Source organism: Mycteria americana, chromosome 13 (genome assembly GCF_035582795.1).
Source record: "Mycteria americana isolate JAX WOST 10 ecotype Jacksonville Zoo and Gardens chromosome 13, USCA_MyAme_1.0, whole genome shotgun sequence".
NCBI classification, from domain to species: domain Eukaryota; kingdom Metazoa; phylum Chordata; class Aves; order Ciconiiformes; family Ciconiidae; genus Mycteria; species Mycteria americana.
Window position 1 is genome coordinate 16,849,724 of NC_134377.1, and position 16,399 is coordinate 16,866,122.

General features: G+C 42.7%; 1 protein-coding gene across 6 annotated transcripts in view; it reads right to left on the reverse strand.

Annotated features, from left to right (window-relative positions):
* The window catches only part of ZDHHC8 (zDHHC palmitoyltransferase 8), a 132,853-nt gene that overhangs the window by 28,043 nt on the left and 88,411 nt on the right, over positions 1-16,399 (reverse strand). For all 6 annotated transcript variants that reach the window (XR_012777798.1, XM_075516604.1, XM_075516603.1 and 3 more), the window contains one exon: positions 1,526-1,647. Coding sequence is in view for 5 of the 6 variants with exons in the window: in XM_075516604.1 (XP_075372719.1) it covers positions 1,526-1,647 (122 nt within the window). In the remaining variant the exon portion in view is untranslated. The remainder of the gene's footprint in view (positions 1-1,525; positions 1,648-16,399) is intronic.

Below are 16,399 nucleotides of genomic sequence, written 5' to 3' on the forward strand. Positions count from 1 at the left end.
GAAACTCCTCCTCTTCCTGCTTTGCTCCTGACTCCCTTGTGTTAAGGGAGACGGGAAGGGGGGGAAGGTGATGAGAAAGTTTCAAAGTTTCTATTTGATCTCCCTGTGTGTTTCTCCTTTAAATGCAAAGTCCAAAATAAAGAACTTGTTTGCAAAAGGAAGTTAGAGAAGTGCAAAGGAAGGTATGAATTTACAATACACTCAGTACTGATCACTCATAGGGTATGGTGAGCACCTGGCTGCAGGTTCCGGTCTGAGGGAACTACGTTGCACAAAGATATTAGATTCTTAGACTGAGATTTTCAAAACTGAACAACTTTATTCCAGCTCTCCTCCTACTGAAGGCAAAAAGCATGGATGCTTTCCATAACCTCACACCCAAAGCATGTTTAACCACTGCTATCTCTGAGATGGAAGAACTCATTAAAAGCTCCAAGTGCTTAAGCTCTTTTGAAAATCTCACTAGCACCTATTTGTACCTTTAAGCACCTAAACACTGCATCACTTAATCTTGCACAAATGACTGAATCTTGCCTTTGCCTTAGTTTGCCTTTGCACACAATTATTTCCTTAACTGGAGTGCTGCAACACTTAATCAGGGATTCAAAAGCTTCAGCTGAAAGGAATGGCAGACAGATGCTCATCATTAGACCCTGCTACCTGGAGAAACCTGGCACTTGCTATTCAGGGAAGCCAGCAGGACAGGTACCTTGTTCTTGTCAGGTAGCGATTCAAAATAGATATTGAATTCAGTGAATAGAGGTGAGAAAGCACAGCTTGCAGAGAGCACAGATCCATTGGTTTAGCAAGACTGCCTAGAGCAGTCTCTGCTGCAAACTGCATGTGAATAATTATTGGAAGATGGATAAAATGAAGTGATAATTCTCTCATTAGGATGTGTTAAAAGAGATAGCTGCACTGTGGTTCCCATTACAAAAGCTGAGCGATCTTTATCCTATTTAATCAGCTGTGAATCAGTACTAATTTAAGCAGGCATATCTTTCTAAATGTATACATTTTTAGACACTCTAAGGCAAGCCTTAATCATTATCTTTTTTAGTGCTCAATGCTTTTGCATTTGTTTTAAGGCTTTTTGGAAAGTCTGCTTTGATGAAGCTGTTTCAGAAAGTTTAGCCTCTCCCCTCCACCGTGCTCTGCTACCTATTGTGAAGACAGTGACTTAAATCCAATGTGCCAGGATGACACAGGGGATGGCAATCACAATCACATCAGTCAGGAGAGCTACTCAAGGAGAACCATTCTACGCAACCCTGTGCCCTCAACTGCCAGTCTGAGCAAGTGCAAGGACAACTGACACCTCCTAGCTCAGAAGAGAGATGGAGGGTATCCAGCATTTCACTACCATCCCACCTCTACTGCCAGCTGAAGATAATAAATAAATAAAGTCTACAAGAAAGAATACCAGAAAAAAGGGGATTAGTCAGCAAACAGTGTATTTGGATACCTGACACCTCCTTTGGCTCAGGTTTTCAAATCCCCCCCCAACAGTCCCATTCTCTGTTACCTCGTGGGAAAACTCCAGGGTCCATGAAAGTTGCCATGCTGAAGTTTGCCAGTACAAACAAGAACACGAGCCCATTGTACAGTGGGATGGCTGGGGAGATGGCTTTTGTCAACCAGGGGCACCTGTGGAGAAGAAAAGTTATAGGTAAGGGCTCTTTTGGCTGTAACACGTAGTTTCTTCCCATTCACCATCATCACATAGAGAAGTAGTCTCATCCCCTTCCCACCAGCCACGCAGCAAGGCTGAATTTGCAATTTAACAACAGAAATTTCCACAGAGCCAGTTTCAGTGATCTAAAGTACACTGCGGACACCCTTTGTAAAGCTGCTTTGTTCCATAGCACAGAAACCACCAATTGTTCACATGGCTCATAGGGCTTTGCAACCTTATTGCCTTATTTGCAACCTGGCATTTTGCTTCTCTGTGTAAAACCTTCATCCCACTGTTGCATTTCTGTTTACCTTCTATATAGCCTTGCTGCAGTTGGTGTTACTTTCAATTTTCACTGGTGTAAAGCAGAAGAGGATTCTTCAACCACTGATCTCCACAGCAGGTACAAAGAGAAGCACACTCACTTCTCACTAAGCTTCCCTGAGTGGTTTTCATTTCCAAATAACACTTAGAACCAACACTACAAAATCTATCCTTGGGGGAAAGTTTAGTAAGACCGAGCATGGGCTCTGCAGGTGTCAGCAGAATGTAAGAATGCAGTATTGAAAATAAAGTGGATGGCATCTGCCACGTGAGCACTTTTCAGAAGCACCAGAAAGGTTTGCTGCCTACCCGGCGAACGTAACTGAGAGGAACTGAAGATAAAGTGTAAAGGAGAAAAAGTAGGAGACTTTGGAAAGAGGAAGGAGAAATGCCTATTAGTTATAGGAAAATTGTTCTAGCTGCAAGGAAGAACACTTCCTACCAGCAGAGGATGGCAGGGCCAAGGCAGAAAGCAGCCTGTCTTACAGGCAACTTCACCCAATAAAAAGCAGTGTTTATTCACTCAGCCATTTACAACCTCTCTAAAGCTTATCTCTAAACACTAGACCAAATCTAATTCTCTGTTCCGCATAAAGAGGTTTGCTGTTATAGGGTTGCTGAGGGGAAAAATCTGATCAATCTCATGAATCTTGCAAATATAAATAAGGAAAAATGTGGAACAAAGAATCTCTTTGGAAAAAGTAAGACCCGTGACTGAGTGGCTCCTTAGATTTCCACCTGCCTTGACAGCCAGGGACTCCTCCAAAGCTGCTGAGCAGACAGCCATGCAGCAGCAATACCTTGCCACCGTTAGCATAAACCATACATTGGCCCACATATTCTGGATTGTGTTTTTCCTGAATTACATCTATGGTTGAATCTGATTGTCTGCCAGGCTGAAGCCTGTGGAGAGAAAGAAAAAACAACAACAACCAACCAGCCTTCTCCCAAATCTAATTCACACTGGTTTTGCTACCGATATGCTGTTTTGAACAGCTGAGAATGGTGTTATTGACCTTGAAGAGCCACTGTTAAACATGCTCTTGTGGCCAGCATTAGAAGGGCACCACATTTTCTCCTCCCATTTCTTTGTGAGCAGGCAGGAAGAGATTGTTTTGCACTCCCCTCCTCTTCACAGACAGGCTTTTAACATTGCACTGCTGCAAACTGCTTTTAAAAGGACCTTTCCTTGTGCATACTTCAATCAGCCTGGCCTGGAGCGAGTAAAAGATGGACAAATCCTACCCAGGGTGAATGAACTGTAAAGCCGAGAGCAAGATATGTCTGTGGCTGGGGCCAAACCTCCAGGCTGAGCAGGGGAGAAGGAAAAAATAAATCTCACTCGAGTAGGGTTGCTTTGCTACAGCCCACAGAGGGGGAGCAGAAGCATGGGGTTTCTCCCAGGACTGGTCTGAAGCAGGGAAAGGCCCAGGAAATTAACACCTATTAAGAGAATAGGAAAGGGCTGAGAGCTCAGTGGAGAGCTGAATCTCTCTGTTTCTCTTGCATTTGGGATCTCATCCAGGCGGTTGTGGAGCTTGGGTAAAGGAGCAGGTCTTGTAGCAGAGAAAGCTGATGGAGATGAACTAGCTCAGACAGACCCAGCTGAAGACAGCTTGACTCCATGAGGTACCCTAAGACCCTTACGTTCCCCAAGAGGTGGAATTTCAATGTGCAGCGAGGTCATACTGACTTGCTGCCATACTCAGTTTTCCCCAAAGCAGCTGGCGATGACTGAAAACCAAGGCAAGGCAGAAGTTTCTCCCTTGGCATGAAATGTGCCCCAGTGACCTTGCCAAGCAAGCTGCAGGCCTATCACTAACAACAGTTTCTGCCAGATCCTTTGGAGGAAAGCAAAAGAAATCCTCAAATAAGCAGTTACAGAATGAATTCTACCTAGGGAAGGGTTCTTCCCTCTAAATCATAGTAAAATTAGATTCGGCAATGGACATGACTGACTTAATTTCTTCCCATGAAGTAATTGCCTACACAGAGAAAGATTATGAAGTTACCTATTGCTCGTCAAGCATGGAGGAGAGATTTCCTTGGCAGTAAAGTCAAGTAAGTTGGCAAATCAAGGGACAGGAAACTCTTTCTTACAGATAACTAGTTACTCAGAACAAGATTATAATGAGAGAGACTGTCTCGGATTATTAATGTAAGCGTTTGTTAACATTCTCATTTGTGATTTACTTTGTCACGTTCCCAACAAATACATCAAAATACTAGAAAAAGCTTTAGCCATAAGCTAAACTAAACAGCTCATTTAATGGGTAAATAGTGTATCTGAAAATATTTCACAGAAGTTGAAATAAAGGGTAGAGTGAGTCATTGTACATACTAGCCAGAAGGTCTGTTCACAATCCTTCTATGTTTTCTTCCCAAAATCTTTATGCAGCATCACAGATTACATAAAATTAGATGGGACAAAAGGGGCCTCATTTGTAAACTAGACTGACCAATAAAAACAGATGTGGAGATCAAGTCCTGGCTCGTAACTGTAAAAAGGTCTGAAAAAGAAAATAAAATTGCTACTAGGATTCCCCAAAAATGATGCATCCTCCCTGTCCCTCTTCCCTAATGCACACATAATTTTAGGCAACTTAACAGAAATTCTAATTGAAGTCTGGTAGGTTGTTTTATCACTAAACCATCATGCAAAAGTCTGGCTTCTGACCCTTGGTGCTCCCTGCCTAGAGAGGGAAGCTGCAGAAATGTTTGAGCAGGACCTGTACTGTGTTTCTTTTTACTTTATGCGTATCCTCTCTGCAGGAGATCAGCTTCCAGCAGCAATAATGCCCATCTATGAGACAAATCTAGCTGAACTTTTCAGTTGCTTTTTCTAACAAAAGCTCTTATGAATCTAGATAAACAATACATGGATTCAAAGCTTTCTCTGGTTGGTGAACCCAAAATTTCAAGAGGCTACAGTCTTTGTGTCTTCGACTCATCTCAATTATATAGCATGAAGGTTACCACAAATTTTACAAGGCCATATATATTAAGTAGAGCCAAGAGCAGTGTATAGTCCCCTAATGGAGCACCAACACCAGATTTTTCTGAGAGAAAAACTAAAGCCCAGGATTTCTGATGTGCACTGACATCTAGGAGCAAAATCACTAAGTCCTAACCCAGAGCTTTTCTATTACAGCTTAATTATTATCAAAGAAAGCTGCACGCTTTGTGTTTGCAGGAGCACCTGCAGAATCACGGTCATTGCAGACGTCAAAGGCAATATCCTTGGACCACCAAAAAGTTAAGTGAAGGAACACAGCACCAGATGTGCTATGACTTGCTTTTTGCATAAGCAGCTAGACATGCTTCACCTGGCATATCTACAGCTCAGAAGACTCTCTGTTCCCCATGGCCTTTATTCCTCACTGCACAATCAATGTTTAAGTTCAAGGTAGATGTGAAAATAAATGTACGATGGGTGCCCTATTCCAAGTTAGTTTGGATCCCTCACTTGAACCAGGAGACCTGAAGGATAATATTGCTCCTGTTGCGGTTACCAGCCATGTTACATCAAGAACTGCTCAGGAGAGAAACCTTCAATGGTTTTGTTTACTGTAGAAATTAAGAGCCAGCACACGCCACTGTGGCATGCTAGAGATAATTATGGATCTCCAATTCTTCTGAATGAAGCACACAATTACACAGGCAGCATTTTCCTCATAATTATACTTCTCCGACATAGAGTAATTCTGCTCATAACTCAGAGGAGAGTAATTCAGGGTGACAGATTTAATCTCATTTATTCTATTTGCTCTTGAAACCCTATCCTAATAAAATGGAAAGTTAAAAAGATTAACAAATAGGATCACACAACTTGCTAGGTGTCAGATAGACTTACGCATCATCAGCTGCCTTCCTCTGCTAAATTAAACAACAAGTAATCCCTTCTGCTTTTTTGCTTGGTGCTTTGTAGCAAGACGTGTTTTTGTCTTATAAGTATAGTTCACCTATAATTAAGTAATTGAATACGACGTTTTTCTTGCATCCTGCTCTAAATTAAGATTTGGTGTTTTTTATTAAAACCTTACATGTGCTTAGAGAGGCAGTAGGCCATAGAGGATGGAGCCTGGGATTTCAAGAACCATGTTTTAAGTCTTGGCTCTGACATTGGTTTGCAGAGTGACTGAAAGCCATCTGCTTCTCCCCTCCACCCCAGTTAGGACTTTTGCAAATGAGACATAACTACTGACAGACTATCTTCCCCACTGCAGGACAGAGAAGGGATCACCTTTGATTTTGCAAATCTCAAAGAGTCCCTGTTAGGGCCAGGCTGGTGGCCCTGGTGTTCGCTTCCCGGGAGCCCAGCGCTGGGCATCCACCACCCTCTTCTGAACTGGGCAGGGGTGAGGCACACCGCTCCTGCTGACGGGCTGTTGTGTGAGGATGTGTCTGTGATTCACCCAGTAAACAAGGCCAGTGGTTCATTTTACACTCTGCTTGGAGCACAACAAGCACATGTGCACACAGGCTCCCTCAGGGTGCTGGGTGCCTGGAGACCAGAGACGAGGAGCAGAACATGGAGCAGGAGGCTACAACCCTTCTCTTTCTAACAGAAAGACAGTGAAATCTGCTCGTGTAGTGCACAGAGAAGATGTGGGAACCTTCAAGAGTACAGACAGGCACCCAAACTTTGCTTACTTACCCACAGCTAATAAGAAGACCCCAGGGATTATCTATTTGGCTGCTCAGCTGCACCTAGTATTTGATCTGAGATTACCGTGCATCCTTCCTCTCAGTCTCAAACAGATGGCTGATATGCAACAAAACTATTTATTTCTGCACAAATCACAAGGCATGGGTTTATAACATGGAAAAGAAAGCATCTCTTAACTTGAATCAACTTCTTCCACCATTAGAGTGGTACAACAGTAATATGAAATAGCTGATTCAGTGCATGCAAGTAGAAGCAGCTCAGTGGAGTAGGGACTAATTAGATAAGAGGGGTCAACAAGCAAACATAATTTGACTAAGCACTGGTACTAATTTCACTGAAAACTTTCAAACTGTGTCCATAAGTCTGTAGCATCCTGTCCTGGTTTGATTCCTCTCCAAGAGTTTCTAGCCAAACCCTGACTGTTAAGAACATGTACCAACGTGTGTACTGTAAAATCCACGTAAACAATTTCTGATCATCACCAGATCTGACCAAAGATTTAACATTTCTAACATTACCCTGATATCCAGCAACCCTGGGAGCTGGACCCAGAGTCCTGGGCTGCCTGACAGTTGCCCTACCCCTAAAGGCACAACAGTCTGGATGGCTGAGATGATACATCAGAGGAGAGACAGGTACACAGAGGTGAGTGTTCCTAATCCAGCACTGCACCAGCTGGACCATAAATGAAAGGACTATCAACTGACCGATTCTGAACACCCACATTTTAGAAGAATTCGGAATTAGATGTGAACATTGTACCTTAAAGCCCATTCCACCAGAGTGTACGTAGGACAGAGAAGGTGCAAGACGGCACCCTGAAGGCTGTACGCTGCCCAGTCTGCACCACAGAGCAGAGAAGGGCAGAGCTCTCTTAGTCTTTAGCAGTGAAAATCTAATCCATTTCTCACATATCCCAGTCTGGGTGAGATTTTTCCATTCGTATGCTCTTTCCTACCCTGAAATCACAGAAAAGTACCTTTCTGGAATAGTAACAGAAGAAAAAAAAAATGTTCATTTTCCATTTTCTCTTACTACCAAAGATAGCTTGGAGATTATTGTACCTCTAAAAATATTTTCCAAGGTGCTAAGACATCTGCAGTTTTAACAAGGCATCACTGGAAACAGTCAGGAGAGAATGTATCTGAGTGTCATAACCAAAGCGAAACAGAACGGCAGTCTTGTGAAAGTAGCAGGAGGTTCAGGATAGCCAAGTACTTTACTCAGCTCTGCCACATCAGATTTTGACAAATGAACTAATTTCTGCACCATATCTTACTCATTGGCAAGACTGCAGATAATATATCGTTGCCATAGCACTACACCCTCACTGTGAGTACAGCAGTTGTACTGATAGAAAGTGATATCAAAGTAAAGGATAACAGCTCCGAATGTTACATAAAAATGGGAAAAGGAGAAGTAAATACTGGAGAATTTACTACTGAAAAACAGAAACTGATGAGAGCTGAGTGCCACATGGAGTAGCTCATGCTGGTGATAAGTGGGAGATACCAAAACGTCTACCCTGGGTTTCCAGGTGCAGTTATCCATCACAAGAGGCAAAAAATCCCCCCAAAACCCACCACCAAACCCCCTAAGAATTTCATGAGCCCCTTCCTAATTGAAATATAGCTGAACACTAGAGAGAGACATTCAAATCCATCACTTGCTTAACTGCGTTTAATTATTCACAAGAAATGTGCTGGGCTGAAATTCACTCAGGTTTAACAAGAGCTGATGGGGTTTCAGTGAACTTTCCATTACACCCTGGACTCCATCCAAAGGCTAGTGGTTCATGTCTGGCAATGTACAGATCAGAGGAGCTAAATCAATTAAAAAGTCAACTTGAGATATAATGGTCCTTGGTGAAAAGTCTTATCTGGGCTATACATCACCCCCGAAGCAAAATACATTCTACCCTTTTCACAAGGCTGCTTGAGAGCTCTGGAGCATGTTCCCTTCCTCCCTTTTTAAACAGTCTCCAAGACTGAGAAAAGACACTATTGTCATGTGAACTGATGTGGGAGAAATACAGAGAAGGAATAAGAATACCAGCAACCAATTCTGAGTGAGACAACCACAGGGGTAAACATACCCATCACCATGCTCCAGTTCAGAAGCCATCCAGCCATCCCAGACCTATTCCACAGGCACAGACTGACCCTGCAGCCAATGGGCAGGACATATTCTTAGGAGGTACACACACAATGTGACTTTACATCGTGTTCACAGTGAGCAGACGGGACTGGATTGTGCTGGATTCAATGCGCATGCTTCGCAGAGATGCTCTCTGCATGCTCCATAGCTGCTGGGAGCCCAGAAACGTGGCACAGCACCCATAAAAGTAGCAAAGACAGAGCTTACTGCCCGGAGCTGCATTCAGTTGCTCACAGCAGCAGGGCTGGGGCGGGCAGGGACTGGGCTCATTTGCAAATACAGATCAAAACAGCAAAATCCTTCTCCACACAGTGTTTTGAAATTTGCGTTGTCCTGCAGTGAATTAAGGACCTACACGGAGCCGCTTAGCACTTACTGACTGACATATATGAAAGCCCAGGGCAGAGTTTTTGTTTTGATGTACTTGTAAAGGAATATGCTATAATAGTGTAGCATCACTTGAAATGCCCAGCTTTTTATTTGCACCTCAAATTGAAGGCATCCATTGCGCATTGATTCTAGGGTATATATAGGCTGGATTTCAGAGTACACAATAACATTTCCACATTAGAAGGATAATGCTCACATCAAAGTGAGACAGTAGGTCTTCATGGCACTTCAAATGCCTAATGGGCCGCAAGCAGAGTCACCCTGAGCAGCAGTAAACCCTCTGGTGCCTCATGGAATGGAGCCAATTGCCAGTGCACGGGCAAATCAGAGCAAACTCTGAGCGCAGGTTACAGAGTGAGCACACAGATCCAGAGACAAATCCCCTTATGTGAAGCTCCTGGGTTTGCTTTCTTAGCCCTGGACTTTGCAAACCCTAAAATGCCACACAAGCTGAAAGAGGCAAGGACAATTGTAATCCAGGGCTTCTCAAACATGCACCAACCTTTTATCAGTACATGCTGAGCAGCTGGAATCAAACCCCACTTTTTCCAGCAGCTAATAGAGAGCTGAGTGTATGGGGGGGTCTTTGGGTCATGACAGAAGAGGAGGACAGTAAGGAGTCACTGCAAAATAACCACAGCAGGAGAGACACTAGTTGTCCTGTCACACTGAAAGTTTTAAATCCATTTGGTTAGAAAAAGAAGGAACTGCTGCCCAGTAACATTCCTTTGCAGTTCTGTCTGCATATGGCCGGCCACCAGCATCTCTGTGCTGCAACAGCTGAATGACTTCCAGCCCGTTCCAAAATTCACATAAGGGAATTATCAAGCCGCAGAAACCTTGCTAAATGGGAAGTCAGAGAATTACCTCCAAAAGATGCTGTATGAACCAATAACTCATAACACAGCCAAGTTCTCAATGCATGTGGCTGCATTGCCCTCAGTCTGTGCTCCCATGTGCACCATTTCCAGCAATAATCACAGTCCAGCTGCCCAGCATGGTGTCCAGGGAGGTCGAAAGATACTTCACAGTGTCTGAAAGGGATACACATGCTACACAAGCCGAGTTTTTCTGAGCATTTTCGAAGACGCCATGTGGAATGCAAACTTGTGCTTCTAATTTGTAAACATCAGAATTATTAAATTAATGCCGCATCTACTATAGCAGTGGTAAAAAGAGACAGCCCCTCATCTTGAGTCCACCAGAGTCCCATTTCCTTGAGTAATGAAGAACACAGTTTATTTGGGTTTTAAACCACTAGTGACCCTCATGATCTTCCAGACCTCTCAGCAATCTGTAACCCAAGTTTTTGTTGGATAGATGGAATTGCACTTGCCAGATCCCATGCCTCTCTGATGGAAAAAATGCACAGGATAGCCCCTCCCTGACTGAAGGCCGTTCACCAGTGTTTTCCCTATTGTCCTCATCCTTGTCAATACACGCATGAATCCACCAGCAATGCAGAAAGGTGAGGTGGGCTGCTCCTACAGAGTTGCTTTTTAAAGTAAGTTCAAATTATCAGCAGCCTAATTCAGACACGCTTGAGGTGATCCCAGCTACTGGCACAGAAGGATTTGTATGGACTTTGCTCACTGTATTCCCCAACCACATACTAGCAGAACACACCTAGTACACATTCAGTTTTTGAATTCATGAGATAGTGGTGTAGCAGAAGCAAGGCAGCTCATTATATGTATGCTGTGATGAGAAAGAGAAACAGGTAAAGAAATATTATGAGATAAGGAGGAGGATGGTGACATCAGTGAAAAGATACAGTCTATATTACCCTTGTTGAAAAGTTAATTTGACTTTTTAGATATTCCTATTCCACATGAGCTTCAGTAGAAAGAAATTAAATTTCACAAAATACCATCCCTTTACAGCTACTGCAGAAATTACTTAACTAAAAGACAGCATCTATTAGATTAAAGTATGTGCCACTTAAATTAACAATGAGCCAATATGCCTAAGAAATGTTCAATACGAGCTCTGAACTCTGTGATCACATCCTCAGTGGATTAGCAGAGAATTGGGTAACATAATGTGCTTTCCAAGATGCAGGGAGAAAGAAGAAAAGCAGAGGACACCAGCAGAGACAGCCCAGGTGTCTGAGCTTAATCCCGGACAGCCTGGGTGTCAGGGTGCCTGTCACGGGTCTGCATCAGAGAGCAAGCTGCCTTGTTAAAACTGCATTGAAAAGAGCTGCAGAGGCTGCTCGGGGTAGTGGATACTAGTAGAGAATATCTTATTGGAGGACCTTATCTCTCTACCACGTGTGCCGCTTGTTCCATGAACCGGCAGTGAGATGCCAGCCGGTCCTGTCAGGGACATTGCATGGCCTGAGCTGGAAGGACATGAAGGACCAGCCAGCTGCAGGCAAGGTCTGACACTGTCACCACAATCCAGGTATTTGGGTAGGGCATGCACCCCGATATCCAGCCGTCTCTGACAAATCTGCCAGCTGCTCTTCGCAGCGCTGGGGCAGCTAGAGAGGCTTGTACAAAGGAGGGGAAGGAAAATCCTGTGAGGCTGGTAATAGCAGTTACATTTCTTCCATGACTTGAGAGAGCTGGTCAGGAAATTTACAACTAATTAAGACCAAAGGTTCTTGTGGACTTGTCTGGATCCTGTATTGCCTTTGCAATCTGGAAACAATACCTGTCCGTGGCCTGAATAACATGCTTCAGAGCTGCTACGCAAGTTCTTTTATCTATGCAATAGCTTGCTTATGCAGGGAAAGGAAGCCAGTCCTAATCTGAACTCTCTTGTTTGAAGATTTCTAGACACATATGCAGCAAAATTACTGCAGTTATTGAAAGGTTTCCCTGTACGAACCAGAAAGATTAGGGATTTCATATTTTACAGATGAGATGAACGAAACAAAGAGATAGAGGTACCTCTATTGCAAATAGATACATAAGATAGCGTAGAAAGTGTAAACATTCTCATATAACAAGTACTGGAGCAAATATATAGTAATAAAACAAAAGCCTCTCTTAGAATCCCATCTTTAATTTCCCTCTGGAATAGCCTCCCGAAGGGGTTTTATGGAAACCTGAACTGAGAGCATGACATTTATATACCTTATTCTCATGACACTGAAAAAGAACATTTGCATAGCTGGTATAAGAGGGCTTTAATATATTAAGATTTTAAGCAGGAAAAAAAAAGTCAAAATTACTTTAGGTGAGATTGAAGAAAATAAAAAGGCAAGAGACCTTCATGTTTCAACCTATAAAGCAAACTTTGCATTTGGGAAGAATGTGCCCCCATGGCCACCTTGCTTTGGGACGTTTTACCCCTTCCCAAGCCACCAGCTGGTACCAGCCACCTCTCACGACAGGACATCAGAGAGAATCATCAGTGATTTAGTCTATTTTGGCAACACCTTTGATTATAAACTGGAACAGACCTAACAACTATGGCCAAGGTAACAAAACAGAATGGACACGCCATCCAATTCAGTACCCTGCTGTCACAGACCCCACGCGTACCACCTCGCCCGGCCATGCACTGTTCTGAAACCGAGCAACATTTTATAGAGCAGGTCTTTTCTCTGCAGGATGGATGCCAGCAACAGCAGGGCAGAACTGGGGTCCTCCCAAACCAGTTCACAGCCCGTTTCTGCTGGAGGACTGGGACTGTTTTGGGGTACAAGGACACAGCTGAAAAATCCTCATTTCTTCCAGCAGAGGGTAGTGGGGGACACAAGCCAGCAAGCAAACCTGTAAGATTATATTGCAAGCAAGAGATGTATGCAGTTCAAAACAAAACCAAGGGTGCAATAACAATAATAAAACAAAATGACATTGCTTAGCCGGGTGGAAATGTTACAAAACTAAATGCATTCCTCCATTTGCATTCATCAAAGGAAGAAACGCATCAAACTTTAGCTTGTTCTCATTATCTCCACGCTTCCTCAGTAACATCATCATCTTCATTCCCCTTTCTAGTTTTGGGAAGGGACACCCCCAGGCAGCAGCAGGGCCAGAACAGCCTTTTTCTGAACATCTCTACTAGAAATCTGTCTTATCTTTCCCTCTATGGAGCTATTCTCCTTTCCTTGAGTCTCCCAGAAAAATCACTGAATAACTTTCAGGCTGTTTCCTCTTCTCTCCCTCCCATTGTCCTGATCCTAGATTAAATGACTGAGCAGTAACATACATGTCCTCATGCAGCAGAGGAACATGCTGCTATCACTGCTCTAATTTGGGTGTGTGGCAATGCAAAGGCATTCTCAGGTGCCTCTGCAGGTCTTGCAGCCCACGGGCAGATCCACAGATAGATGTCCCAGGCTCAGAGGCAAGGTGACACATGCAGGAGATTCACAGCTGTTCCCATGCACTCTCTCAACAGATACCAAAAAGAGCCACTAAGGTAGAAGCACAGCCACCGTCTTCTCAAACTATTAAATGACTGTGACCCCTGGCTTAGATTAAGTGTTTCCAATTTTAACAGCACAAACCAAGCCCAAGTCCCAGGCCTCCCCTGCCTGCACATCGACAACTGCAACATCTCCGCTCGCCATCTAACAGGATTAGGGCAGGCTTCTGGAGGCAGCTTCTCCTGCAGGTAAAATCTTATTACAGGACCTGTGAAAAACAAAAATGCTTTTGGGAAGCAATAAAAACCTAAAACAATGCATAGCAACTGTCACATTAACAGTCATATTTTTTTATTTAAATGATGAAACATAGCATCACCACCTTAGGTCTAAATGTTTCTGTCAGCTTGGACAAAATATAAAGGGAGTCTTCCAATATTTGTTTTGGTGCACAGGTATTCAATTCAGGTTGACAGAAAACAAAATTACTTTGCTTAGAAAACATCCTAAGAGATGATAGCATCTTAATTACAGAGACAGGGAAATGGGATTCAGCCTGGTATACAGATTTGTTTCTTGCCAATTCCACTCTCAAGTGCAACAAGGCGGGGATCTCACCGGCAGCCATGATGGCAGGCGGAAGTGTCATTGCTTGACTTGTGTATTATTTGCTTCACCCCAAACCCCATCATTTTTAAAGACAGAGGAGTAGCTTGCTCACATATTGCAGTGGACATAGGGTAGCTTTTTGCCACATTCCCTATTAATACCTCAGTATTCACTAAAAAGCCTATGGGTTTGTGATTTTGGGGAACGTTTTTTTTGGAAGAACCACAGAGTTATCAGAAAAGGTACAACTATGCTCTGGGCTGGATGAACTAAAAATCTTCCAACTCTGTTGCCATAACTCAGGAACATAAGCCGGGATTACAATTACCTGAGATGCCTTAACAAAGCTTAATACGCTCCCGAGTCAAAAGGGAACAATTAGCAGCTCCTGTACCAACACAGAAGACTATGGAAATGGCGTATGTGTCACCATCTGCTAACAATATGCAATAGGCAAAGCAATGCAGGGGAAAAAAAAAAAAAAGAAACAGTTCTTTGACGAAACTTGTTCCCATTTCCAAGAATCAAAGCGAATATTCAGTTTAAGCATTACACTTTCCAGATTCCCAGCTGGGACCAGAATGAGAAGCATCAAGCATCTTATGATTTAACTGTTGAGAAATTTCCAGGCCAAACTTTCAAGCAAGAGGTTTGGATACAGATCTGAACTGTGGGATGTTTTGTCTGCGGAGTTCTACCATTGCTTCCAATAGCAATAGTTAACATTAGTATGCATACTTTTTAAATACCCAGTTGCTCCTGAACTTTGCTGAAGTTCATAATTCATGCTTTTTTTCCCTTGATTTAATTTAAAGAGTAGGGACCATCGTTTTGCTTTTCAGAAAAATATGAATATTTACTTCTTGCTGAACAGTTGTCACAGTGTAGTGAAAATAATTTACTGTTCAGCTTTTCTGAATGAACCCCTTATCCCTCCTGCCCTTCCTCCCTCAAATATTTCCTGAAAATCATATGCCACAAGCAAACTAGTTTTCGCTCATACTAGAAAACATCTTAAATTCTGGGATACCTTACTTTCCTTTCCATTCCTCTTCCAACAGCAGACAGAGTCTACCATAATGGTTAGGGGAAGTGTGCAGCTGCACATCACAGGAGAACAGCCACAGAGACATAAGCAAAGCTTGCAAAGTTAGAACTGTCCTTTTGCCTCCTTTGATTTGAGGAGGGGAAAAATAAATTAAAAAAAATCAGTAGAGTATCCCAGTCACTACAGTCCTTTTCTGAAGCTGTTTTATAAATTTATTACATAACACGAACAGCTCCAATCTTCTTGGTCTCATATGTCACTGTTGAAATTTTTGGTAGGAATTTTTTTTACGTGACTACTGGAAAATTCAAGCACAGAGCTACAATTCATATTCTGAAGAAAACCTCGAAGGAAACTCGTAACTTCTCAAAATGTAGTACACTGTACCTGACTCCAAAGGGCAATAACACGGTTAAAATGAACCATGTTCTGGGAAGCTAAATCCCTGAAGTACCCTTTGGTGAATATGAAAAGCAATTTCTTTTTCAGAGCCAAAAAAAGTCCCTTTTTCATGTCTTAATTCCAGGATGCACATTTGAATCCTACAAAAAATATTTTTTCACTCACCCACTGGACTAAAAAAAAGGCTCTTTTTTATTTACCTGAGAAAGTATAGTCAATTAGTTAGAGTAAGTGACCTTGTCAAGGGTTATTTTTTTCACCAGTTTGCCTATATATTCCACAATTTAGCAAATTTTTTACTCTGGGAACACCTCACCTTTTACACTAACTGCCCTCCCTCAGCAGTTTTCCTTTTAAAAGAATACAAAGATATGTCCATAAAAATTAATTGGAAAGTGTTATAGCTAGTCTCAAGAGAAGTTCATCAACTAGGGATAGACATAGATTTACTGAAAGAATGGCTGAAATCGGTGATTATCAGCAACAGACTAGTAAGTCCTTAAATCAAGAGATTTACACTGCTGCAGGTCGGGCATGGAGATGCAGATGTGGAGTGGGGCCCATCCTCTTCCTCATCTTCCATCACAGCAGCCTTCCCAAAGCTTCTCCCTTGCACTGTTTATACCTAATTTTCTGGCACACTTACAGGCCTGTTTCTGTACACTACAATTAGGAAAAGAGCCTTTTACAGTGTTTGTTCCTCAGGCATGAGTTACACACTCATTTTATTAAATCTTCAACATTTGCTGTTCAACATTAAACATAGAGATCAGCAGAGTTTGTTTTTTTTTTACAATACCA